Source organism: Chelmon rostratus, chromosome 2, assembly GCF_017976325.1.
Source record: "Chelmon rostratus isolate fCheRos1 chromosome 2, fCheRos1.pri, whole genome shotgun sequence".
Lineage (NCBI taxonomy): Eukaryota > Metazoa > Chordata > Actinopteri > Chaetodontiformes > Chaetodontidae > Chelmon > Chelmon rostratus.
The window spans coordinates 19,248,332-19,274,246 of NC_055659.1; the positions used below are offsets into that span (position 1 = coordinate 19,248,332).

The following is a 25,915-nucleotide window of genomic DNA, read 5'->3' on the forward strand; positions in this document are numbered from 1 at the left end:
GAGAGTTTTTTTAATGTGTGTTTTTTAATCCAAAGATGAAGCAGACAAAAGTACGGCAGGTGGCGCTGAACAGACTCAATGACAGTGGAAAAAAGGACATATACATCTGTGCTTCCACTACAAAAAAAAGTGTGGAGGGACGAAAAGAGGAAAAAAAAAAAGAGGAGGAACATTTTCACAAACATTAAATGAACATTATTACAGTGAGAGATTTGTAGGTGCCATGTGACAGGGTAAGGTGGATGTGATTTTACAAAGTGAGGTGGACCAAACTGACAAAATTAACACAACAATTTCCCATGATCCAAAGTGAGCTGGGAAGCGTCCTGTTGCGTTAACAGAACACTGAAGAGAAGCCGACCATCACACCCAGTCTGAATGTGATGGCAGCTTGCTGGTGGTATGTCAGATTCTGCTCTGGGACAAGGAGCAGCTCTTAAGTACTTTCTACTTCCTATCAATCCTCCAGGAAGTGTGGAGGAGAGGTGCTGGAGAACACTGAGCCTCCTGACAATTAAGCTGGTGCAACCAACAGTAACGCTAAGTGACCGTTTCAGAAAGACCTCCACCAGTCTGTCTGAACCACGCATTCCCGAGAGGGTGCTACTGCTTGCATAAAACACACACAAACGCTCTCTATTGTTGCCCGACATCTCTCCCAACGCATTTGCAAACAGAAACAAACACTAACAAAAAGGTCCTTGCAGTACTTCAAGCTGACAAACACATCTGCATAGCATTAACCTGAAATATAAACTGGCAATGTTATAAATTCTGAAGCGTAACATTGGTAAAAGCCTGAAACAAATGGTAGGGTTTAAAAGTCATTTGCTGCTTTAGCAACACTCAGTAAGGCCTATGCTAATATGTTCATAGAATCCATGAAAAAATACAGTATCAGTTGGCTCCTTCTCTCCTATGAGCTACATGCAGGAGAAAGGTTGAGCCAATTTTCTGTTCTTAAACGTGGCGTCCTTCTCTGCCCTACCTCTACATACCTGAAAAACAAGCGTAGATTAAGGTAGGAGAGAGGGGCCAAGAGTGAGGTGCTCTGTCAGAATAGCACATGGCCCTTGAGTGAGTGCATAGGCCTCTGTTCAACATTCACAAACACAAACTGAACCTGACAGATGCTCCCAGTTCAAGTCCCAGAAAGGGGCGACTATTTCCAGCCTTACATTCCACTTGTCAGTTCAAAGTACATCTGCTTACTTTGCACACACGTTAAAAGGAAACCTTCCCTTGCTTTTATTTTTGGGATTTAGCCATTTAACATTCACAGGTTTGGGGCTAGAGCTAGAACAGGGCTGCAGGGGTGAAAGAAAACTACTGCTAATGCTAAGGCTCCATGTCCTATCCCAACATTCAAGCCCCTCTGAGTACACAACCTGATATTTAGGAAAGGAGAGGAGGGAGAGCTCACTGATTCCCTTTCCTCTCCTTTCCTTTTCTAGAATTTATAATCTCTTCACTGGTGTAAAAACACAGATAAACATCCTCTCTGCCAGAGCAGAGCGGTGGGCTTGTTAAAATGGTAGAGTAATAAAAACAAACACTCCTACAAAACATTAGAATTTGCCATGAAAAATAAAACACTGAGAAAATCCATGCAATGCGACTCACGTGTCGACAAATTATTGCTTCCTTTTTACAACCTGTGTTTGTATGTGCATGCATACGTGCATCTTTCAGTGGGCAGCAGACTGTGGGTCCGCCCTGCCGTTATTGGCTTTCTTCCTCCGTTTCGTTAGCAGTGGATTGGTCGAGTCCTCAATGGTCTTGATCTTGATTTGCTCGTAGTCAACCCTCATTGTTGCCAAGGCACTGGTCATTTCCTCCTAAAAAAATTACAAAAAAAAGCTGATTAGGCCACTCGCTTTACCCAGTCTGTTTTTACAGACATCACAACATTACATCATTACACTGCTTTGCATGAAGCTAGTCACATTATTTCAAATGATGACAGTAAGCAATATCTCTGATATTTCTCAATGGAAATTGTTTGTTATTAAAAGGAAAATAACACCAACCTTATCCTTTTAAGACTAAATAACAAATAGTAAATTAAATAACCAACCAGTATGAGGTATAAAAGGTGACTTATGAAGGTAATGGCAAAAAACAAACAACACATGCAGATAAAGTCATTGTTCTATTTAATGTAGCAAACATACAGGCACAACTGTCTATTCAATATGTTTTGACAAGCAAAACTGGTACAAATGGAACTGGACGTCTAACCTTGACATCCTCCCATGCATCCTTCTCTTCCTTTAGCACCCGGCTGGTGTGAAGTGGGGTCTGGGGAACCTCCATCGACTGCTTTAGGAAGACACACAGACATACATTGAAATATTACCCAAAGGGAGGGACTGTCAGCAAAAGCAGCTGAGTTGACGGTGAGAAAGTGAGCTCGAAAAAATGCATCATGTGCTCACATTGATCCATGGATGATTCATGAACTCTGTGATGGTCATCCTTTGCGTCGGCTCAGTCTTAAGGAGGGTCCCAATCAGTTGTTTAGCTGCAAACAATTATTACAAACACAATTATTATTTACATTATGAAAAAGGAAAAAAAAACGTTGCTATTAAGGTTGCTATTACGGCTACTATTTAGAATCCTTCAGTCAGACAGTTATATCTAAAGGGTCAAGTAAGTGTGAAACTGAAATTTAAAACCACGGGCTAAAAAATGCAGGTAGAGGCTCTTGGCTTGCATGATGGTGGCAAACTATCATTGTATGCTTTTGTTATCTTGGGACTGAATGTCATATCACATATTAATGCTGGCAGGGTTCATAGTATCCCTTTCTGTAATGTAGGTTGTGTGGATTGCAAAAGCATAGTGGGGGAGATGATTTGAGTGCCCAGACTGTTCTGGTGGAGGCAGCCATATAGTAAATCCTTTAATGGGCCAAGGCATTGACGTGTGTGTTGTGCTGTTGACGTTTCCTCTAAAACTGAGTTGAGAGATTCTGCTATGAAGAAGATAATAGCACACATCAAATGTCAGGAATGCGCTGTTTCTTGAGAAGTGTGTTACAGTAAGTGCAAAACATACTGCTTTTTTATTGCGCCACATATAAATACATGCAGCCCTCTGTTAAAAGGAGATACTGTTTAGGTATAGGCCACCTTCACATTACTCAGGAAATAAGACAACTGTAGTGAATGCGAGTGCTCGTAACACTTTGGAGGTGAAACGCCTTCATCAGTTTCAATTTCTTGATCAGAAAGTTAAAACCAAAATGGAAACAATAACTTTGTCATGAAATGATATTTCTGGCCTCTATGAAAGATTTTTAATGTAAGACCAATATACAGCATATGCTCCTCTGTTTGTCAAGCCATGACTCGCTCCTGAATTTCACTTTTTTACACATTACACATTTACACATTTTGAGGGGTGATACATTTCTTCAGAAAAATGAAAATCCTTCACATATTCTAGTTGTCCTATTGCCTGACCTTCCTCTGATACATCAGACCATTCAGGGTTGGGAAACTCATATTGGCCCATCCTGATCCTGCGCTTCATCCCAGGAGAGATGGCTAGACCGTGGTTAGAATAAAAGGGAGGGAATCCACACAACCTGTTGAAGGTTTTAAAAAAACAATATTAGTAACAGCACTCAACAGAAATTTCATGGGATGAGGGTTCAAAGATATAGTTTAAAAAAAAAAAAAAGACTTACAAGATATACATAATGACACCCAATGACCACATGTCACATGACTTGTCATATTTCTCTGGGCCCAGAACCTCTGGAGCTGCAAACACAAAGGTGGAAATGAGGGAAAGCAAGGGTTAGACATTCAAAGAAATGTGTCAGTTCTGTTTATTAATAAGCAATGACTACAGCGAGTATGAGAGTACATAAAGAAACAGATCCTTACCAACATAGTAGGGTGTGTAGCAGGGAGTAGCTAAAGACTTATGTGAAGTGGTCTCCTTGGCAAAGCCAAAGTCTGTGAGCTTGAGCAGGGCGTTGGGCCTCTTCGAGGAATACAGTAAATTCTCTGGCTGCAGGGAGAAATCGGGAAGCCGGCCAGAACAAAATAAGAGAATGACGTCAGTTACTGGCAGAGGGTTCTACTTTCTCAAGAAAGAGCGAGAAAATTTCTCATTTACCAGTGTGATTACGTGAAGTTAGAACACAAACCTTGACGTCTCTGTGTGCAATATTGATCGCATGCAGGAACTGGATGGCCTCTCCTATGCTCCGCATGATGTCAGATGCCTCTAAAATAAAGAGACAAATAGATCTTTTAACAGAGATTACAAGTGAATTGAGAGATGCATTAACCAGCAGACGTACTGGTCACATATGTCAACACTGTGCCACGAGCAGCAAATAAATAGGGGTTGAATGATGTTGTGGATCTTGAAGGTTATGTTTATATTAGCAGGTGTCAGTACGTGCCACTTCTATATGTGTGTGGATGCAGCAGTATATCTGAACCAGCGTACTACAGTGGAGGAAATAACTATTTGATCCCTCACTATTTTTTTCTTTTTGATATGTGTCTCTCACTGTTAAAATAAACCTACCATTAAAATTATAGACCGTTCATTTCTTTACAAAATCAGTGAGGGATTGCATAATTATTTCCTCCACTGTATGCAATCATGCAACAAAACACAGCAGTATTGTGAGAAAGTCAGTATGAGCTTGTTACCTCTCTCTGTGAATGCCTGGTCTCCTCTGTCCTGGATTCGACTAAAAAGCTCACCACCATCCATGCTAGAGGAAAAAAAAAAACAAAACAAAACATAAAATATTGGGAACTGACTTTTGTAAACAGATATACTTCTGATGTTCTCATTACTAATCTCAACTACTGTTCTTGTCTCTTTTTGACACTTCAAATGTTAAAAGGAAAACCACAAGTTTAATAGGCCTCAATACACAGATCACGGATCAACAGCAGCCAACACGCACAATACTGACGTGCAGTATGACAAAAGCTTTGTCGGCTGCATTCCCATGGCAACTGTGCTCGCGCAGGTCACCCCTGCTGGAGCCGTAATGGGAAACGCGTGAGTCAAGGATACAGGCTTTGTCATTTGTAGCTCTGGTTGTGTGCGTTTTTGTGTAGTTGGTTTGTAAATTTAGGAATTAATGCTTCTAATTACTCAACACTCTGATAAACAGTAACGTTAAATTAATCAAATTCAGGGCACCATGGCTGACATTACGGCTCCGGAGGGGAGACTCGTGTGAGGGCAGCGGTCGAGGCATTAATCACAGAGAAGAGGCTGTGATTTCATCTAAACTGGGTCAGAAGAGGTGAACTAAAATTAGTAGAGACAGACTGAGAGCAAAAAATAACTATCGCTAAATTGTAAATACCTCAAGCACTAAATGATCAAATTTTAAGGCAAAACTGAAGTTAAAAGGCAAAAAAACTGCATTGTGTAATGTAAGATCTGGCCCAACTATAGGGAACATAGCCAGCCCTGCCAGTTGTTTCAAAGCAAGGACAATGCAGACTTTTATAGCCAATCATGTTACTGATCTGTTGCCAGTTAACCTTATTAACTGTGAGATGCTCCACCAGCTGTTTCCTTTCAGGATTTCACAACTTTCCAAGTCTTTTGTTGCCACTGTCCCAACTTTTTTTAAACATGTTGCTGGCATCAGATTCTAAATGAGGATATAATTTTCAAAAAACAATGAAATGTCTCAGTTTCAAAATTTGATATGTTGTCTTTGTGCTATTTTCAATTAAATATGGGCTTTTAATGTTTTGCAAATCATCACATTCTGTTTCTACTTACATTATACACAGCATCCCAACTTTTTTTGGAAACTGGGTTGTATACAGGAAAATATAAAAGGACACATAAAAACCAGTATCACCACAAATCACTATATATTTTTTAGCTTCCTATTAATTTTTTAATTTAGGCTTTCTGGTGAGTTCCTGTCTCTTTCAGGGAATTGGCTGGGAGCACAATGCTGCTCTCTAAAGTGCAGAGTTAGCAGTCGTGGTTTTGAACAGGTTTCATGTCAGTTAATCCTACATAATCTATACAGGTTGCATGTTTAAAATGCAAACAGGGAGTCAAACAGAGCAGTCAGCGTGGCTCAGTGCTGTAAATCTAGTCTACTGCATTCCTTGATCCACGAAAAAGACTGTGCATTTGTAAACACAGGTATTTACTATGGTAGCACAAAAACATCCATGACTAAGAGTTACAGAAAAAGTTACAAAAGTAATGGTTGTTAATCTGAGTTCAACTCAGTATGAGAAAATCCATACTCAGAGCACTTGATAAGTTTCATTTAATCATTTTTTCGCAGTATGAGTGTATGAGTTTCAGGTCTAATCATCAATGCCAATTTTGTGCGTGGGTGACTAAATGTGCATGACAGTATACATCGAATCTTCAGGCACACACGTGGTGACGGGAGAGCTGGATCTGCAGCCTCAGAGCCACGGGACAGCCCTGCAAAACCACAGCACACCTCAAACTTCTCAAAATCAATCATTCACATTTTGCATGAGAAACGGACAGCAGCAGGAAGCATTGTATTTTCATATTAAAATATTCGTAATGTGAGAAACCACCAGCAGACAGGCAATCCCTCTACTCACACGGTCAGACCAGTGTGAAAACGTTTTTCACACTGGTCTGACCGTTTTTCTTTTGTGCTCAAAGGTAGATATAAATTGATGTCTCTCGACTCCACCCTTGGCCTCTGTGTTTCTGAAAATGCCCAGAGGTGAAGTGTGAATTCTCAGCAAAATAGATACTTTATGAATTCAATGAGAATGGGAACACTAAGAGCACACATCTTACACCATCACGGCAGAAACACTAACACCCTGACACATCCGTTTTCTTTCACAGCTCGAGTACAGTGCAGAGACGACTCGACAAGACTTGGAGATATGGACCGTTAATGCACTGAATAACTGTCTCTTTCGGCACGCAGTCTTCACCAGGTTGCTTCTGGATTCTTCTGTGTGTTAGAGAGTCATAGCCATAGCTACCTTTTATATGTAAAAAGAACTGAGGTTTAAAAAGTGCATACAGTAATTATGTGCATACAGTGCATGCCTTTCACTTTCACACCAAGTCACAAAGTTATCATTAGTCAGATATTAGCTGTGGTTTGCTGCATCTGGAATTAAAAAGAATTTCGCCACAATGCAATCAAAGTGTTGTGACAGGCAGGGTCCTGTGAACTGTTTAGTCTGCTGCCTGGCACAGGGGTTACGTTATCAACACCGACTGCAGAGACCTGGGGTTGCAATGACAAGGAATGCAGTGTAGGATTTGGGTTATCCAAACATGTTACAATATAATATAATACAATTCAACAGCACACCACCATCCAGCACCAAAAATAACAACAGAAATAAATCAACACCTCTGACCTCTCAACCAAAAGCATCATAATGGTCGTGTCAACCGTTTTAATTCATTACAGAATATTGCTAATGGAGTTTATGGGCACCACCATCCCCACCCCAGGTCCTATTGGACAGAGGGATGCCCACAACAATAACAAAATTTAACCTGTGGTCCAGATATGCTTCTGTACAGCTGAGAAAGTTCAAATCAATGCATTAAGCAGAATACTAGCAGAAGATTGGTCAGATGGCGGATCAGCAGCTGCCTCTCATCCTCACTGAATTTCCTAAATTACTACAGTGGCTTGACATAATGACATGGTGACCCTTTACACAACATGGGAGAACACTTTAACAGTAGAATATAGGTCACAAGTCTGACTTAACTTGTGCACTGTCAAAGGGAAAAGAGACTGAATACCTAGATCTCTGATTTGCTATGTTCCTTGGTGAGATATTCTAGGAAATGTTTTAGTTTCATCAGAACTACCTTTCTTCATTGGCCTTTCATGCTGAGCTTTATTCTCAAGGAAATTACTCATCGGTTGCAGCATTTTGCATGTGAGTGTGAAGGCAGACAGGTCCACTCTCCACAGCAATGGTAACCACAAACCTAATAAGCGCACGTGTGAGAAGGTGATGGGGTTTGGTGGTTTTAAGTGCTGCTACATGGAAATACAGAGGCAAGAAAAGACACTAAACTCATTTAGAAGAAATAGGTCATTTTCTACTCAAGGTGACACACAAGAGACTTACAATAATTCATCTGGCTGAAATGTGCTTAGAGCAACTGAGAAGGCAAAATACTCAGTACTTCACTTTGACTCAGGGTAATCAAGGCTTTCTCGTACCTGCCTTTCCATGTCTGGGAACTGTAGAATGTATTCACACATTAAAATTAAACCAAGGACCAGAATATGTAATTGGCTGAATATAGAGTTTCACAAAACAAGCCAAAACTGCACCGAGGGAAATATTTCAATCAAAATGTCCATTTAAATCAGGCTGAATCCAGGCTGAAGGTAGAAAACAAGGTCCTACAGCGGTGGCACTTGTAAACCACTGCGATGTTAGTAAAGGATTTTACTTGATCACTGGTTTTTGCTCAGAAATATCTCCAGGAAATCTTGCAGACCATTAACATATACAAAAATACAGCAATTGAAAAGTTGTTAACAAAATTTGATCTGCTTTAAAATGATGACTGAGGGTCTATCACATGGAAATCAGCAAAACCATGCCGAATGGGCAGCGCAGTTTTTTGATGCTCCAACAGTAACCAAAAAGGGAAGCAAAATCCACAAGCCTCTGCTCCATTAAATCAATTTCATTCTATTTCATCTCCATCAAATCCTCATGTTTGCATTTGAGTGGCATGCTTGCAAAAGATCGACAGGGACTGCTGAAGACCGATGTGTGTGCAGTGTGCTGCTGATATCTTTCTCGCTGGGCGGCCTCATTCTGCATGTGTTTCCTGGTTGAAATTCCACCTTTGCAATTTCATGCGTTTTTTTTTTTTTTTTAACAACTATGAATGAAAAATGATGAAGCAATCCCAAATTAATTTGAACCATAAGCTAGCAAGGAAGTGGCAGCTGGGAATAACAACTCAGAACTTTCACATCCAGATTGTGGAAGGTGGATAAATGCTGTATATTAATTGTTTTGGGGTTTTTTTTCATCAAAATCCTGCATCACAGCCCTTTTCTCACTAGTGTTGAGAGGCTGAATTTCCACATGCATAAGGGCTATCTGTCTGTCAGAGGGAGCACTGCCAACTGTGACCAACCCAAGCACATCTGCTTCCACTTCACTGTCAGTGAAAACGCACTCTAAAACCAACAACTTGGCAGTTAAGTTTTTGACAGGAGGATAATGAGCTGATTTGGAAGAAATACATATAACAAATAAAGAACCACCCATTATACAACAAATCAGGGACATCAAACAGGAAATAGATAAAATATTAGGTGAGGAGGTGGAGAAAAACATAAGGTTCATGAAACAAAGATATTATGAGGCTGGCCCTAGAGCAACAAAACTGTTGGCTTGGAGACTTAGAAAACAACAAGCAGAAAATACTATACACAAGATTAGACACCCTATCACAAAGAAAATCACACATACTTTAGATGGTATACAAAAAGCATTTGAAAGATATTACAAATCCTTATATTCCCAATCAAAACAGACTGATAAACACACAGTTATTGATTTTCTAAGGCTTTTAGATCTCCCCATGCTAGGCAAAGATACCAACGACAAACTCACCTCACCAATAACAAAGGAGGAAATAAGCACAGCTATCTCAAGTTTAAATACCAACAAATCACCTGGCACAGACGGTTTTCCCCCTGAATGGTATAAGTCAATGAAAGATCACCTGCTTCCATTATTAGAACCCAGTTTTAACTATATTTTTAAAGGAGCCTCTCTCCCTCCCTCCTGGAATGAGGCCTTTATATCAGTGATCCCCAAAGAGGGTAAAGACAAAGTGGACTGTAAAGGATATAGACCCATTAGGGTCTCAAACTCAGACTACAAATTATATGCCACAATTTTAACAAAAAGATTGGAACCGGTAATGTTAATAGACGAGGACCAAACAGGATTCATAAAAAATAGACAAACACAAGACAATATAAGAGGAGCCTTACATATCATTGAACAGATTAGTAAAGACCAAACGAATGCCATTATTCTCAGCTTAGATGCTGAAAAAGCTTTTGATTCTGTTGGATGGGTATTTTTATATCTAGTGATGGAGAAATTCGGCTTCAGCAAGGATTTTATACATTCAGGCACTTTACTCCTCCCCTACTGCAAGGATTAAGGTTAATGGAAGTTTGATTCTATAACTTTACAACGTGGCTGCAGACAGGGCTGCCCTCTCAGCCCTTACCTATTTAATTTATTCATCGAACCTCTAGCTCAAGCAATACACCAGGGGGATAATGAGCTGCATTCACCCTTGAAAATTTTATTGATCACTGTACAAGGACAGGAATATTAGTGGGTGTGTGCGTGTGCGTGTATATGTGTGTGTATGCACTTACCACGCCATGACAATAAGCAGACATTTCCTGCCCTGATAGAGGTTCTCATAGACATCAATGATGCGCACAATGTTGGCACAAGGTGACGCCCTCCAGTGAAGCTCAACCTCCCTACGGGCCTTGGGACAATCCTTCAGAATCTGGACAGAAGGACAGAGACGGGCTGCTTAGCATCATTTCAACATTTCAATTATAAAAAATACTACATGTTAATGTGCGATGTGAGAGAATTCAAAAACCAATTATACCAATTATAGTCCAACTGGACACCACTACTAATTCACATCAATAGTGAACATAAAAGACAGAAGTGCAGTGCCGCCATCAGCTGGCAGAATGTTGAAAAGACACTGTAGAGTTTTGACAATCCTGTTTTGTGTGAATGCAGCACCCTCTTTGTGTGTAACTAGGTCAATACACCATTCAACAACAGCACTTGTAATTTCAATGATGTCATGTCAGAAGATATTTTTCTCTTATTATTCTTGCTACTACATTATTCATCCCTGACAGCAAAACGTTATTCTGCACTTGCCACCCCACACCAGAAAGTCAAGCTAGAGGGCCAGTTGCATGGAAATACTGTATTTATCAAACACTTCCTGCTCAAGGACAATATGGCACCCTGGCCTCATGGTACCTGGTAGGAGTGAGCCTTTATGGCCAGGTATAATTAAATTCAGTACTGCACTGCTGGTAATACTGAATTTAAACAAGCAATTCAGTCTGGGTATTTTGTTTCCGCCAACCTTGTTATTATGTGCATCGACGTGAGGAGAGTACGCAAATAACAAAAGGCTTGGTCATCTGAGGACATTTACACAGCTGTCATTTCTTTACAAGCCTTTTCCCAATTTTCTGCCCATGGAGACTGTCACAGTAAACTAGCCGACTCCCTCTAAGCAATAAAAGAGCTGCTCAGTCAAATATAGGCCTGAACTTTTGAACTATGAGCTCCAGCCTGTCTGAGTACATAAAAGATCACCTTTAAGTCCATCAAATAGGAAACACGGACTGTAATGAAAATTTCTTTGAATTAAGAAACAAAAATGCAAATATGGTGCATCTAAATTTTGCATGCAAAATGTTGTGGTGCTATTTACTTTAGCAGTAGAAAGCATGGGTCACACTATATAGTTGTCCTTTCCTGAACAACTTTAAAAACAAGCACAAAAAAAAGATTTTTGATACAAGTGAGTTAAAAGGTTTTACAACTTTTCAGAAATAAAGCTGCTGAAAGTGTAAGTTGTGAAGAAGTTAGAATTTAATGTCAAGTAAGCACTAGTGCTTCTGTACAAATTTACCAGTATGATATACAATACCACATGTATGGTGGTATTGTCCTTGTCAGTCAATGGAAAGAATTCAGCCCTCAGTAGCTTTGACAACGTGCCATCGTCTGTCCATCTTGTTGTGTATTACATTCCAACCCTGCCTACGGTCGCAACACAACAGTGTGCTTCGGTCCAGCTGCCAATGGGAGCTGGGAGAGCCAGAGTACCCAGACTGCTGTCTGGCCTGACACACAAGACTGTCAGCGTGTTTACATGCACATAAGAAACCAGGTTACTCATAAAAACCAGGCTGCACACAGGAAATCAGACAGTGTTTCCATACAATGTGCTAACCTGGTTACTGTGAAGCTGCGGATCAGTAAGATGAGATTTCTAACCTACCTCTGACCTTATTTTTGGAATGTGTGTGTGTGTGTGTGTGCATGCTGGGGGACAGGCAAAGGTGATTCTGAATGTTAGTCAAATGCTCAGTTGTTGAACATGACTTGTTTAGACCTCTAGAAGCTTCTTGGACTTTGGATGCAGCTATTTTGATGGATGATCTCTCCTGTCATCCTGTCTCTACTGTCACAGTGATACTTCCTCCATCTGAAGTCTTCTTCATGCACATGCTGACATGGAAAAATCCAATTACAAGCCTGCATACTGTACATACAGCCAAGAAATCAGATTTCAAGGAGTAATCCAGCTGGGGATACTGGGTTTTCTTAATGCCCAACCCCCGGTTTACAGAAAGCAGAAAAGTCCTGTAACCTGGTTGTAAACGCACTGACTATTCTGGCCTGACAACTACACTAGGGATGAGAATCGGGAGCCAGCTGCATTTGAGAAATGGCTCCAGATCGAAATAAAATAAAAAATCAAAGATGGCAATATCATGCATCTACGCTGCTGGAAACATGAGTCTGGAAACAAAGAGGAGTCATGGTGAAGAGGAAGAAATGGTTTAAAGTGCAGCTTCATTTCATAAAGAAAGATGACAACAGAACAGAAGTTGTAATGTCTATAAAATGATCATTTCAGGAAAGGGTGGCAACACCTGCAATATGCTGACAATTCTTGCAACACAGGCTTTCCAGGAGTGCCATGTATATGACATGAGTACTACTGCCTCCCAACCAAGCAGCACACACGTGACTGAATTTCCCAAATTTCCTCGGCTGGGGATTAATAAAGTCTTATCTTATCTGAGGGTAAATATTAGTTGTTATAATGACATTAGTGCCACACAGGCAGGCTTAGCGTTTCCTTTGACTAAGAAAACCAAAGTGGAAATGAATGCTGTACAAATATACTTTCATGACATCCATTTTTTAAGATGACAAACATACTGTTGTTAAAGCTACCTCTCAGAGTACAGAAAGCTCGATTAAATCTGAAAATGAACCAATAAGCAGATAATGGAACTGGCATCAAAAAATCCTACCAATTCTCGACCCTATCCTCTGACCAGCTCTAGTTATTGTCAGATCGATCATATTCTTTTACTCAGTCAACTAAAACCACTTCATCCAGTTCATCCAATCCACTTCAACCTGAAAAGTGGCTGACCTCAAAGCCCCCTTAATTGAAACCAGAAAGCCACCCACGCAATAAAAGCCTCCAGTTCCGTCCTCATTTGTCTGTTCATGCACCTGTTTCATATTAAAAAAACCAATGGGCCACTTTGACATTTGCCTAAATCAATCGACATAAACTGATGAAATAATTGTGCCCGTCAAAACCTGTACAAGATATTGAAAAACATTTTGAGTGGGTCAAAGCAATTCATTATCATCAATGCTTGGTTCAACAGACAGGCCATGTAAGGATACACGTGTGCCATCACTACTTTTCAAGCCAAACTGGTGATCATTTGTGAGGACAAACAATTCTGACCTACTTTACTATACTATACTAATACTTTTTCAAACTAAGACCGTTGAAAGATCACTAAGTGGGGCTGTAGTATTGATCACTATGATTGCTTTAACCAGTTTTATCCTTCTGATATAATAATGAAGTCTGACATTGATTTTCTTAAAATCAAAAGGCTCACATTTTTTCAGCCTCAAAGGGCAGCACGAGGCTTTTCACAGATTGACCAGAGGCACATGTCAAGTACAGCCAAGTTTATTTTTACATGCTTTTTTTTTTTACATTTATAAAAGGGCTACTAAAGGGTCAGATCATTGTTTCTTTGTCATTCCACTCCAGATTTCTGAATGCTGTATCATTTAGACTAAATTTGGTTTGAAGAGATCACTGCAGGCGGCTCTGTGATTCTGTAATTGATTTTCTTGCTGTATGTAGAAGTGTTGCATGAGCTGACCGCGTCCTGAAAGTCAGCAGATAAACAGCTTGTTTTTTGTTTTTTGAAAACACAGTCCTTCTGTCATCCTTTGTTTTCCAGGTTTGGTATTCTGACAACTTGTAAAAATGAAGTTTACAACACTGAAAAGTGAAACTGATACTGTGTTTGCCCTCTGGATGTGACCTTTTCTCTTTGTTTATAAAGATTTTAATGAGGGAAAGCAGAGGGTAACTGAAACATAAAAATTCTATGTGGACCAATTTGAAGTAAACATCCGGATTTATCTGTACTTACTTCTGTCCTTGTGTTAATTTCGCCTGTGGAGGATCAACAAAGGATTATCTTATTTATATTTAAACAGAAAAAAAGACCAAATGAAAGAAACTATTCAAGGAAAATGAGACAGGTGGACAGACAGGAAAGACCAGATACCAAAGACGAGATGACATGTGGGTTTGTACTTTTATACTTCACAGTGATAACTTGCTGGTTTACTTGATATTTGTGTAACAAATGATGTTTGCATGTATGCACTGGCATGTTACAAATTAGATTAATAGACATTACAAGAAAGGGTCTGAGGTGTTAGTGACGGAATAAAAAGTGACTGTCTTTGTTACCAGGAAGAGTTGGTATGGCGTAGTCATGTATTACTTTCTGCTTTATCTCAACAGTCAACACACAGTACAGTTCAACCACCCTTTGGGAAAGAGCAAACAAGGGTGGGTCTTACTTCCTGCGTCATAGCAAAGTAAAAGAAAAATACAAACTAACACATGAACCAAGGGACACAAATATAGTAGGCATAGAATGGAACTGATGCACTGTGGGCCTGTCACACTTTCACTCTCTAATGTACTGACATAGCTTCAAGTACCAAATTGATTGACCAAAGTGATTTCTGAACAGTAACTTTTTCAATAGCAATTTTATAAAATCCATTTCCAACCATTTCCAAATGAAAACTACATTATGGTGCTAATTTCAAATGGGGAAACTGTTCCCCTGACTTTGTGTAAGCTGCATGTAGCATTGCTACATGGGAATTCTTTGTACTTCTCCATTGAACAGACTAAATAGAAGCGGGTTGTTGACAGAATACAAAAGCAACAACAACAACATTGACTTTTTGTGGCTCTTCACTTCATACTGGTCACAGCATTTATAGACTAGATTACGCTGCCACGTTGTGGAGCTCTGAAGACACTGCAGAGTGGTCATACTGACCTATACTCCAAAACCAGTTGCTAAAACAAAACAAGAACATAATCTTAGTGGCCATATATCGACCGATACAGCTCACAGAATGGCCCGAAATTGTATCAACTGCAAAAAAACGTGATCAGGGCATCTCTGCACAGCACCACATCAGCTCCATGTGGTGGTCATATAGGCAGATAAACAAAAATATTGTTCAAGTGTCTTATTGCACAGTATGATTTCTTTGATTCGTGAATTTAAGGCCACAAATCAACACATTTATAGTAACTATGGCTGGCTTCCAATCAATCAATGCATGACAACATTATTGCATTCTCATTATTGCTAGCTAATAGCCTAATGTTGGATTTTCTACCTTAGGCACAGGGCAGTTTATATTTTGAGACTCTTCATATTTGTTTCTCTGATGTCCAACTGTTAAAGAACTATAACACTGATATATGTGCATGCATGTACTGGAAACAAAAGCCATGTACTGAAACTAATATTAGCACATCTAAATATAGCAGACTTCCCTCCACAAACAAAAATTTCACACTTTCTTCTTAACACATGCACATAGTCCATGCACACGAGAATACACCCCCGTCACCTCTCTGCTGGTGCCTGTGTGACTGCATGGCCCCCATCTGCTGTAGGCCCTTTGAGGCGAAACAGTGAAGCTTGTGGAGTAGGAGGGAGATGAAGGAGGGGGGCAGATGGGCACACAATACACTTCCTCTAGCAAACACAAAAGCTCCAGAGCCTAAGGCAGGACAGTGGGAGGTGGGATGGGGGTAAGATGATGGAGCACCCATCCTCCACCTGCCACTTGTGAACCAGGGAAAAGTCCAGGGTTGATATAGTAAAACCAGAATCACAGTAACACTGAGGGTGATAGGGCAGTGAAATTCTGTGGATGAGAGATTATAGAGGGGTGAAAGGTTAAGCTTGGCTCAATCATGAAAGCCTCTAACCTGACAAAAACGGTTAAACAATAATCTACCAGAAGAGGTGTCTGTGTGTGTGTGTGTGTCAATACGCCATGATCAGATTAAAAACATCTGCTAGGCCACACAACGCCACCACATATCTGTGTGTGTGTGTGTGTGTGTGTGTGTGTGTGTGTGTGTGTGTATACTTGCATTAATCATGTTGTGTGTATGTGTATGTAGTGCACACACTTACTTGTGTATGGTTCCATTAAACACATTACAATGACAATCTGGCCTTGGCTGCCATGAAATCTATGTGTTAAGTTTGGTCAAACAGGCCCCTACATTAACACTGTTTTATGTGGCTACAAAATGTTACCGTACAACATACAGAGACAAGAGGAAAGTTGATTGAGATGGGAGGGACAGGTGTTGCTGGATCTGAGTTCTGCGATAAACACATACAACTACTCCCCAAACAGACAGTTGGTGCTTATGTTCCTATCTTCCTACATGTAAAGCTAATTTCTGTACAGTCAGCAGAACACTCCAGTTATTAATTGTGCCCCAAACACAAGGTAATTTTTTGTTTCACACCCAGTTTGGACACTTCTTTGAAAAAAAAAAAATCATCATATTCTTCATGACCACTCATTGCTTCGAAGATATCACCAGTCAGAATACAGCTCTATTTAAGTTCAGTCACATCCTGGCTCTGAAGACAGAGAGCTAGTTTGCAGGTGAGTATCTTTAACCAGCAGATGTCCTAGTAAACAACACACATTCATAAAAAAAATGAGTGGCTGACAAGGGGGAGGAAGGGAGAGGGCATGACATCTGTATGACACAGAAACAGCTGTCTCACTTCCTGACACAAGCTGGGAAATCTGCATGGAGACAGAGAAGATAAGAGTCTTGACAAGAACAGCAGGGTTTTGAGGAACACAGACAGATGGAGATGAACAGATCAGTGTTGCTAAAGACTCACTGAACTAGACTCAAAGACTGAAATAGAGACTCAGAGCATTTGGCATATTTTTGACAGCTTCTTCCTCGATCTGTCCCTTTGAGCTGACGTCATCAACTCCTCCCTTCTGACACCTTATGATTCATGGTGTGAATCCCCCACTGCACCTGATGCAATAGATGATACCTGTGGCTTTACTGTATAAATACAAAAAGTTTGGTGTGTGTAATCAGTTGCTTTCAAATAACAGCAGGTTCACAGAGGTAGAGAGAGAGAGAGAACACATGAATTTAAATGAAGACAGACTAAATAAAACTAGAGAAGTGCAATACAAACCAGTTTCCAGGCAACCAGCAAAGACCAGGAAGTTATTGGTCCTAACCAAGACATTGTCTGGCACATAAACCCCATCCGTTTTTGTGCTTGTTCAACAAATGACATATAATGCGCTAATTAGTGACCTTTATACTTGCTGATAGACAGATTTTGCTACCTATTCACAGGCTAGCTGTTTTCCCTGTATCCACTCTTCATGCTAAGCTAATTAGCTGCTGGGTTAGCTGCACATTTACTATACAGCAATATCTTCTGATCTTTCTAATTTTCGATACGAAAGCGATGAATGTCAAAATATTGCTTTCTTGTAAAAAATTGTCCCATTGTCCTGTCCCCCATGTTAGAAGCTAAAGACACCACTGTTAAAACAAACAACCAAGTAAATCAAACTGTTGAATTTTAATTTAAGGTAAAAACACCAAACATTTGCTGGTTAAAGCTTCTGAAAAATAAGGACTTGGTTGCTTTTCCATACACCAGCCACCAAATTTGGCTTTAAATTTGTGTACTCATGCACTCTTTTGGCTGATATTCATAGAAGAGCAACAGAGCATGTATCATGCTGGATGAATGAACTCTGGAAGAGAGAAAAACACTCACTTCCCTTTACCGTTAACACCATTCAGCACTATTCAACCACTTCGCTTCCTTGCTAGGAACTGATCACGAGACCCAAGAAGAAAAGACACACTCACACAGAATAGTTGGTAGGGAATGAGCCCATGAAGGAACATTAAAGATCATTCATAAATAAGTGCTGTTTCAGTATGACAGAGATAAGACAAGGTAAGATGAAACTTTATTAAAACCCAGCTGGGGAAATTTGGGTATTACAGCAGCATGTAATAGCAAATTACTCTGCATTAGAGACACAGTTGACTAGCTAGTTCTGGGTCCATCTATCACAACCACAGTACCACATTCAACCAAATACATTACACCCAACAAAGTAGGGAGGTAAGACAAGGTGCGGGTGGGTGGCTACTGCATCCAATCACAGAGGATATAAACTGCAGTCCAGTAAACCATATTATATCAAAGGAGCTTACAATACCAACATAGATGTTTACCAAAGGAGAGTTAACTTCAGACAGACACACACACAGACACACAGACACACAGACACACAGACACACAGACACAGCTGTGTAATACCTAGGCGATCAATTTGGCTCTCCTAGTCCAGACGTTCACGTATGGCAATATCTATTACTGATTTTCTTACAACGTCAAACTACGTGCGAGTTGCAGTTCCAGTTGATCAATGTAATCTTTTGTAAAATAAAAATGATGTGGTGTTTGATTCAAATAAAAACTTGTGGATCTCAAATTTTAAGACTCATCACAGGATTGCATATTTGTGGCAAAGAACATGTTAATCAATACTAGCCTAGTAACCAACAAATAATGACAAAACTGTAAATGGTCATAACAGTTGTACCCAACATTGGGATCTGAAAATATGGATTTTCTGGTTCCCCCTCCCAAGGCCAGGCCAACCCCCTCTACTGGAGGGAAATTTAGCGAACGTGTCAAACAGGGTCACAATCTGATATCACCATGTTGGTGTTCTTACAACATTCTAATATGTTATTCCAAGACCACCATTGCAACTGACCAATCCACGCCATTTTGATGTCAGTGCTTGGCAACTCTGGGAAACGAGGTTGGAAATTTACGCACATTTCTAACACAAGAAAGGGTCCATTTTAACCAAAACCATGATATTTTCCTAAACCTAACAAAGTACTTTTGTTGAGTAAATGTAACCAAACTGCAACAGAAAAATTGAGAAAATAAAAGTGAACACTAACAATAACAAATCAACACTATAACAATAAATTCCACATGGGACACAAACACAGTCACCGGGGTGAAAATCCCTGGGAAAACAGGAGGGTTGACAAGTCTGAATGTGCAAGGTCTGCAACTAACAGTTAGCTTACTTTCATTAGTGATTAATCACTCATCACTGATTAATCATTATCTCAAACATTTTGATGTTTGAAAATGATGTTCCTAATATCCTCAACGGTGGAACACAAAGACAAAGTAACACATAACATGTAAACTACTTAAAACATCACTCCCACCACCAACAGCTTTTACAACTGATGGCGCAACACTTGAAAATGAGTTAAGGGCATTTTGCAATAAAATACTGAGTGAGATCATTTTCTAACTGTAAACGTTCCTTCTGAGAGTGTAAATACGAGTATAGTGGAGATGACTAGTGACACCACAAGCCATAAAGACCAAACTGATAAGGCAAAAACTTTCACAAGAAGAACTGAATCAGAAGAACTGATTTTATGCAGAAAAGCTGGGGGATTTTGCTCTTGCTCAAGCAGGTAATTAGTGGCACAGTGGAATGATAACTAGGTACTCTTACAGCAATGAAAAAAGACATCTTGAAGATGCCACTCTCACACTCTCATAAAAGCACAGTTAAAAGAGGTGGTAGAGAAATAACTCCAAGACAGCTACCAGAGGACCTCTTCCTTCCTCTCTCCCTCCCTCATTTCCTTCCTTTCTCTCAGCATCTCATGATCGAAGCAAGGGCCTAGCTCTTCCTCTCTATCCTAGTGTAACCTTTAATCAGACATGCTGACAGTGTGAATGCTAGATTCAGAAGGATTTATGCTGTATAGATGGTGGGTGTCACCAGAAAGACACCATCTTTTAAGGATGCCACTTTAAAAAAAAAATAGAACACAAAACCCATAAACAAGAACAAAACCCTCTGGTGGAACTGGCCAGTGGTTCTAGTTCCTCTTTTCTCAGCCAACCCTTGGCAGGTGTGTTTACTTCACCGCAGGGACATCCACATCTTTCCAAATTCCAGGAAGCGCAACTTCAACGACTCACAAAATGTGGCCAAAACATTTAATCATTCTGTCTGTGATTACATCACCTTAACGACGCACATTTCGAGTTCCTTTCTAGATGACGCAGAACCAGACTTAAGGAGTCAGTGGTGAACCCTTACTCTCTAACAATGACTAGACTTTGTTTTTAAAACCTCTTGTTGGTCATTTCAACATGCCTTTGTGAGCTGACAGTCTGTTGAATAGCTTTAGATGTATAGTAAACTGGTTATTGTCAGTAAGCAGACGACTTCAACAACAACAAACAAGAAGAAACCTTACCTTAAATGAGTTATGGAATTATGCCAAATTTGGTTGATTAATCCAAATCAATAAAATTTAAAATTTAACCAAAGCTGAAATATGCAGTGCAAGTCAACTAAAAGTTTACAAAGTTTAATAGCAGACTATTCACACGATGCAGACATGTGTGGAGTTAAAAAAAAAGGGGAGACCTGTATCCCAGCAGTCATTGTATTTAGAGACAGGTAGTCTTTATGGTAGCTGTTCTTTTTTGAGATGTGAGCCATATACACACATATATATATATATATACACACACATATAGATACACACACACACATATATATATACATATATATATCTTAGTGAGCCTTTTGCACGTACGCACGCGCGCGCGCGCACACACACACACACACACACACACACAAGCTAATTCTAATGAGTAGGCATTTAGCATCCCTATTTTTACACAATTTGAGGCCAACTACAAACACTTAACACTGCAGGATCTCATAATAATACCAGCTGTACTGCCTGAACAAATCTGTGGTAAACCCTTTCCCGACTGAACTGGACAGTTCAGTCATAATGTACAAGGGACCTACATGCAAGTAATCAACAATCACAGGTTATGTTGCTACAATTAAAAAGTCTTGCTCACAGGTTTGGCTATTTTGAGTTATGTTCACCGTAAGCTGTTATTCAACCGATGCCACGCAGGCTAATGCAAGGCATGGGCTATGCTCTGAAAGAGAGAGAGAGAGAAAACGTTATAGAATAAATGACTGACCTTCCCTGAGCCCAAAAAAAATACATGGCTCTAAGCCGTCGGCCATGTTCAATTGTTTCACATTAAAAATACAGTCTGCACATTTATTGAAATGAGACTAAAGCATTGGCACGGTGGGGGGTCCTGACACTGAGGGCTGCCACAAAAAAATGCAGTGTGCTGACCACACACACTGCGCAACGCAATGCAACGTTATCCGGCTATCCGGATACCTTGTCCAATACCTTGTGAGGTGAACCGCATAACTACTGTTTACCACACAAACAGAGAAAAATGATTGCCTGCAAGACCCAAAATAATGTTCCAAAATAGTAAAACTGTGCAGTGTTTTGGCTTCAAACAAATACATGTATTATTCAAACTGGACTTTGTGACAGAATTACTTTTCTTACCCGTATGCCATAGCAACAGGGCCATACAAACACAACGCTTTTGTGTTTTGTTTTAACAGTGCTATTTTCAGTCAGAATGTGGCCTTAACCCGATTGCTTCCTATAAATTGGTTTCTTGTGTGCATAGAAATGTAGTCACTGTAAGACGATAGCTGCAGATGCCTCACACCCTTTGAGAGTGTGAGTGTGGCAGGACACTTTAAAGGCAGACCAATCAACACAGAAGGGAACATATTGCTTTGTCTCTGACAATAGCCACAAAGTCAAAGGTATTGATTCTCTGCAACAGGTTATAATAAGCATAATGCATTACAAGGTAGGGCAATATCAATTTGTAGTACTATCGAGACTTAAGGGTCTCTCCATTTCTCTGCCACAGGCGCTCTCCCACACACACAGCAAATTATTCTGCTGCACCATTAGCACAAAACTTGGTTCAAGAGACAGGTGAAAGTTTTACAAGGTGATGTGACCTTGGGCAAGGCTGGCAGAATCCTGTTCCTGGCATCTACTGCAGACCTAATGAATACAACAGATGAGATGGGGCTGACTCAGCTGACGTCAGTACAGGGAAGAGCAAGGACATTAGTTCATTAGTTCAGACAGTGAAGGCGTCAATCTATTTGGCTGAGAATATATCAGCGAAGACAGCATATTTCATGCCATGCAAAGCTTTTGCCACAAGATCTTATATCGACGACTGAATGGATGATAAACAATTGTTTGTTTGTTGTTGTCCTTCTGTGAAGTGCAAAAAATTGCATCATTAAACTATTGAGAGTTTACACTATTCAGTGAGTAGACTACCTCTCTTTTTTCTTTGTATCCAGTTTGGACCTGTACCCAGCTAGGGTTGGGGTGCAATGACAAAAAGCTCTCTTCAGGTGCCATATCCATGTCTATCTGAAATCATAACATGCATGAAATCATATATACTCACACTTGATCTTCACCAACTACCGACTACGGTCTTAAGCATGAACACCATTTAACAAAGGATTTCTGGACCTGGCAGGAAAAGCAACTGCCTTGTGGAAAGATATTTCATAAGGTATGATGATTTCATACAGAGTGTAATGTGACTTTCTATGTTGGCACACACTCAAGCCCAGAAAGCTTTGACCCACTTTGTTAATCTGCATTTGAGTTCAAACAACCACTGATTTTGTGTAATATTACTTTAACATACTTTACATGTCAATTCCTTCTATATTTCTATCACAAATATTGATTTAGCCTCCAATAAATGGCTCCACTGGGTCGTGTTTTGGTTACCTGTAGGTGGAATGCTGTTGTGACGTTGGTCCTTTATTAATCATTGACCAATGCAGAAAGTGATCTCTAAAGGTAGACCCTGATACTGCAGAGTCAGTCATTTACAGGAGACAGGACAGTAGCTTAATTTAAATCCAGAGCACAAACAGTGGGCTGAACATTTCTTATCTCGTCACACTGAATGGTGGATGTGGATGATAAGTAAAACAATTACAGTGCAGAATGCAGAAAATTGCTGGAGCAGATTGAGAAACAGTGTCAACATCACACAGCCAGTCCATCAACATGCTCTGGACTCCACTGTTCACAACGCTCTGTGGCACCTGTGATAAGGCTCAGCACATCACAGCTGAGATGGCGGCGGCCCTGTTTTAAATTAATACATGATTTGCATATACAAGATAAGATACAATTCTCAACTGCCTAAACTTGAAATATGAGAAATCCTTTTATTCTAGGCGAGGAATCTAAATTGCAGTTCACATGCTAATATCTGATTAGCAAACATCTGTTTGGGTTGTTTTTTGTTTGGTAGTGTAATCATGGCAAGCTATGAACTGAAACGTTGGGTAGACCATGATCAGCATCCTCACAAGGCAGTAACTCACAGTAACTAAGAAATTACATCTACAAATGATTTACTCTGTTACTCTATTAACCAGCTGATCTGTAAAATGTCAGAAATAGTGAAAATAGAAAAAGAAATAGTGAAAATCACATTTTCCAAGAGCTGAATGTGATGGCTTGAAATTGCCTGTTTCGTGCGAGCGACAGCCCAAAACGTTGGGTCATACACTTTACTTGTTTCAGGTCTTTTTATTCTCTCAACACTTGTGTCAGCCACAAAATGAGTGTAGCCTGAACTGAGACAGTTTGGACTGCCACTGCAACTGGTGACAGCTCCACAAACCCACAGCTGGACACAAAATTTCCATTAGATTGGAACATTGAATAACAAGGGGGTCCAATTTTCTTCCACAACACCCAGATTCCCCGGCAATGCCTCAGCAATTCTTGTTTCCTGACCAGTTTATTTAGAAAATATAACCTACCTTCAGCGCATACTTGTCTCCAGTCTTCTTCTGGAAGATTTCAAGCACCCTGCCATTGATACCCAGCCCTAGCACCTGGCTGGTTACCTTGTAGTCATCTGTTATGGCGATCTTCTTGATCTGTAAGCTGGGTCTGGCGTGGAAGGGGAGGAACTGGCCCGTAGGGTTCTGCTGCCCGGTCGGGTTCTGCTGGCCCGCTGGGTTCGGAAACTGTGGTTGGTTCTGTGCGTTGGACAGCATGCTCTTGGTCTGGGCTGAGACGAACAACAGACGCCTCGCAACAATACTTATCAGTCTTTCTCGTAATAACGCGGACCGAGTCTTCTTCCTGAGTGAGCTGGCCTGTGACGAACTGTTCGCTGTGAAGCAGCCAGGCCCGAGGAAATACCGGCGGTAGTTCTGACGTTAAACGTTAACAAAGTCACTTGGCTAACCGATAAAATGCTAAATTAGCTAGCTGCTAGCATGCTAGCTTGATCCTGTTCTTGACCTGTGATTCTCGGCTAACAACTCAGCTATCGGTTAGCTTATCCATCTCCGGTGGTGTCCGCCGTCCACCGGTTCCTCAAAGAGCACTTCGGGAACTTTTCTAAAACATCCCATAAATCGGGGACAGGACCGGTTTTTTAAAGAAGTAACGTAAAACCTCGCGGGTGAAGTTTAAAAGAAACACAAAACACCGAACGAAAGACAGACAACAGAGGAGGAAAAAACTCGGGATACCAGTCGCGTTAGCACGCCAAACACAGTTCACTTTCCGACGGACAGACCCCCAGGAGGAGCAGGTTTTACTGCTGACGTCATGACCGGGGCTTTTTCGGCGCTTAAAGGAGAACTTACACCGAGCGACAGAGGAAGCGACCGCGTTTATGTAACAGACAGACTGCATCGACTGAGGGCACACAGGACACGAAGAATGTCCTGATGTTACAATGCAGTCAAAAGTACCAAGCACATTTTAATTTTGAACAACTCGGTGTTTATGTTTCTTCAATCTGCAGGTTCATATGTTGTCCCCCTGCGAGCCTTGAGAAAGGGAAATGAAGTTCCCCACACGAGTCACCGACGTTAGCAGATTAACCCTGTGCTGCACTGAAGAGGCCCGCTTGCAGTGCTTTGATAGCGGCGGAGAGAGACAGAAATAGACCCCGTGATCTCTGACCACAGGCTTTCTGTTTACCTCAAGGTTAGAGAGCTATGCTGTTTGTCAGCCTGCTTTTCTTAATTGAAAATGAATCCACCCATCGATGCCTTATTTTGATTGCCTTTGCTTTCTTTAGTTCTTCTGGCTTTACGTCCAGAAGGTAAGACTCTATTGGCCAAGTGATAACCAGATGTCTGCGTCAAAACATGGTGAAAGATACAAAATTGTTAATCTACTATACAGTTTGCAACATCAGATTCAAAACCAGGATTTTATGCTGGGTCCAGTCCAAGTGCCCCCCAACTCAGACACTAAAAATTCAGTCTGTCTCTCTTTGTATTTCATTTGATCACTTAACTGTTTATTGTTTAATTTTGCGTCAGTGTTATTCCTCAGTGGGGTCTGTGGCAGTGTAGAATGGACAAAGCCCTTTCCTCACAAGTCCACAGAAAATACATTTCTGGTGGTGAATCCCTTATACATTTATTTGTCAGCCCAGAAGTAAATAGTAGTATAAACCTGTGAAAACCTATAAAACACACATCATGTGTCCATTTTTGAATGTGGAATGTGAACTTTGTTAGATACACAAAAACTAGCAAGACAGTGACAGAAAGGGTCCTCACTTGTAGTTTAGGCCTTGGATGTCAGTAAATGCATTAATTCAATCATGGCTTGCCACTGATAGAATACCTGAACGGCT

General features: G+C 40.5%; 1 protein-coding gene across 2 annotated transcripts; it reads right to left on the reverse strand.

Moving 5' to 3' along the window:
• On the reverse strand, positions 1–24,851 carry mapkapk2a (MAPK activated protein kinase 2a). Of its 2 annotated transcripts, none has more exons than XM_041948262.1 (10): positions 24,069–24,851; positions 10,424–10,563; positions 4,683–4,747; positions 4,166–4,245; positions 3,900–4,026; positions 3,698–3,773; positions 3,471–3,595; positions 2,439–2,524; positions 2,242–2,319; positions 1–1,838 (listed from the first exon to the last, which is right to left on the reverse strand). In XM_041948262.1, exons 1-10 carry the CDS (start codon positions 24,306–24,308, stop codon positions 1,689–1,691), a joined length of 1,167 nt encoding a protein of 388 aa, XP_041804196.1. In that variant the 5' UTR covers positions 24,309–24,851; the 3' UTR covers positions 1–1,688. The 2 variants fall into 2 exon arrangements, with proteins under 2 accessions (XP_041804196.1, XP_041804187.1); XM_041948253.1 differs by having other exon boundaries at positions 2–1,838; positions 2,242–2,322; positions 24,069–24,850.
• Between the last annotated feature and the right edge of the window lie 1,064 nt (positions 24,852–25,915).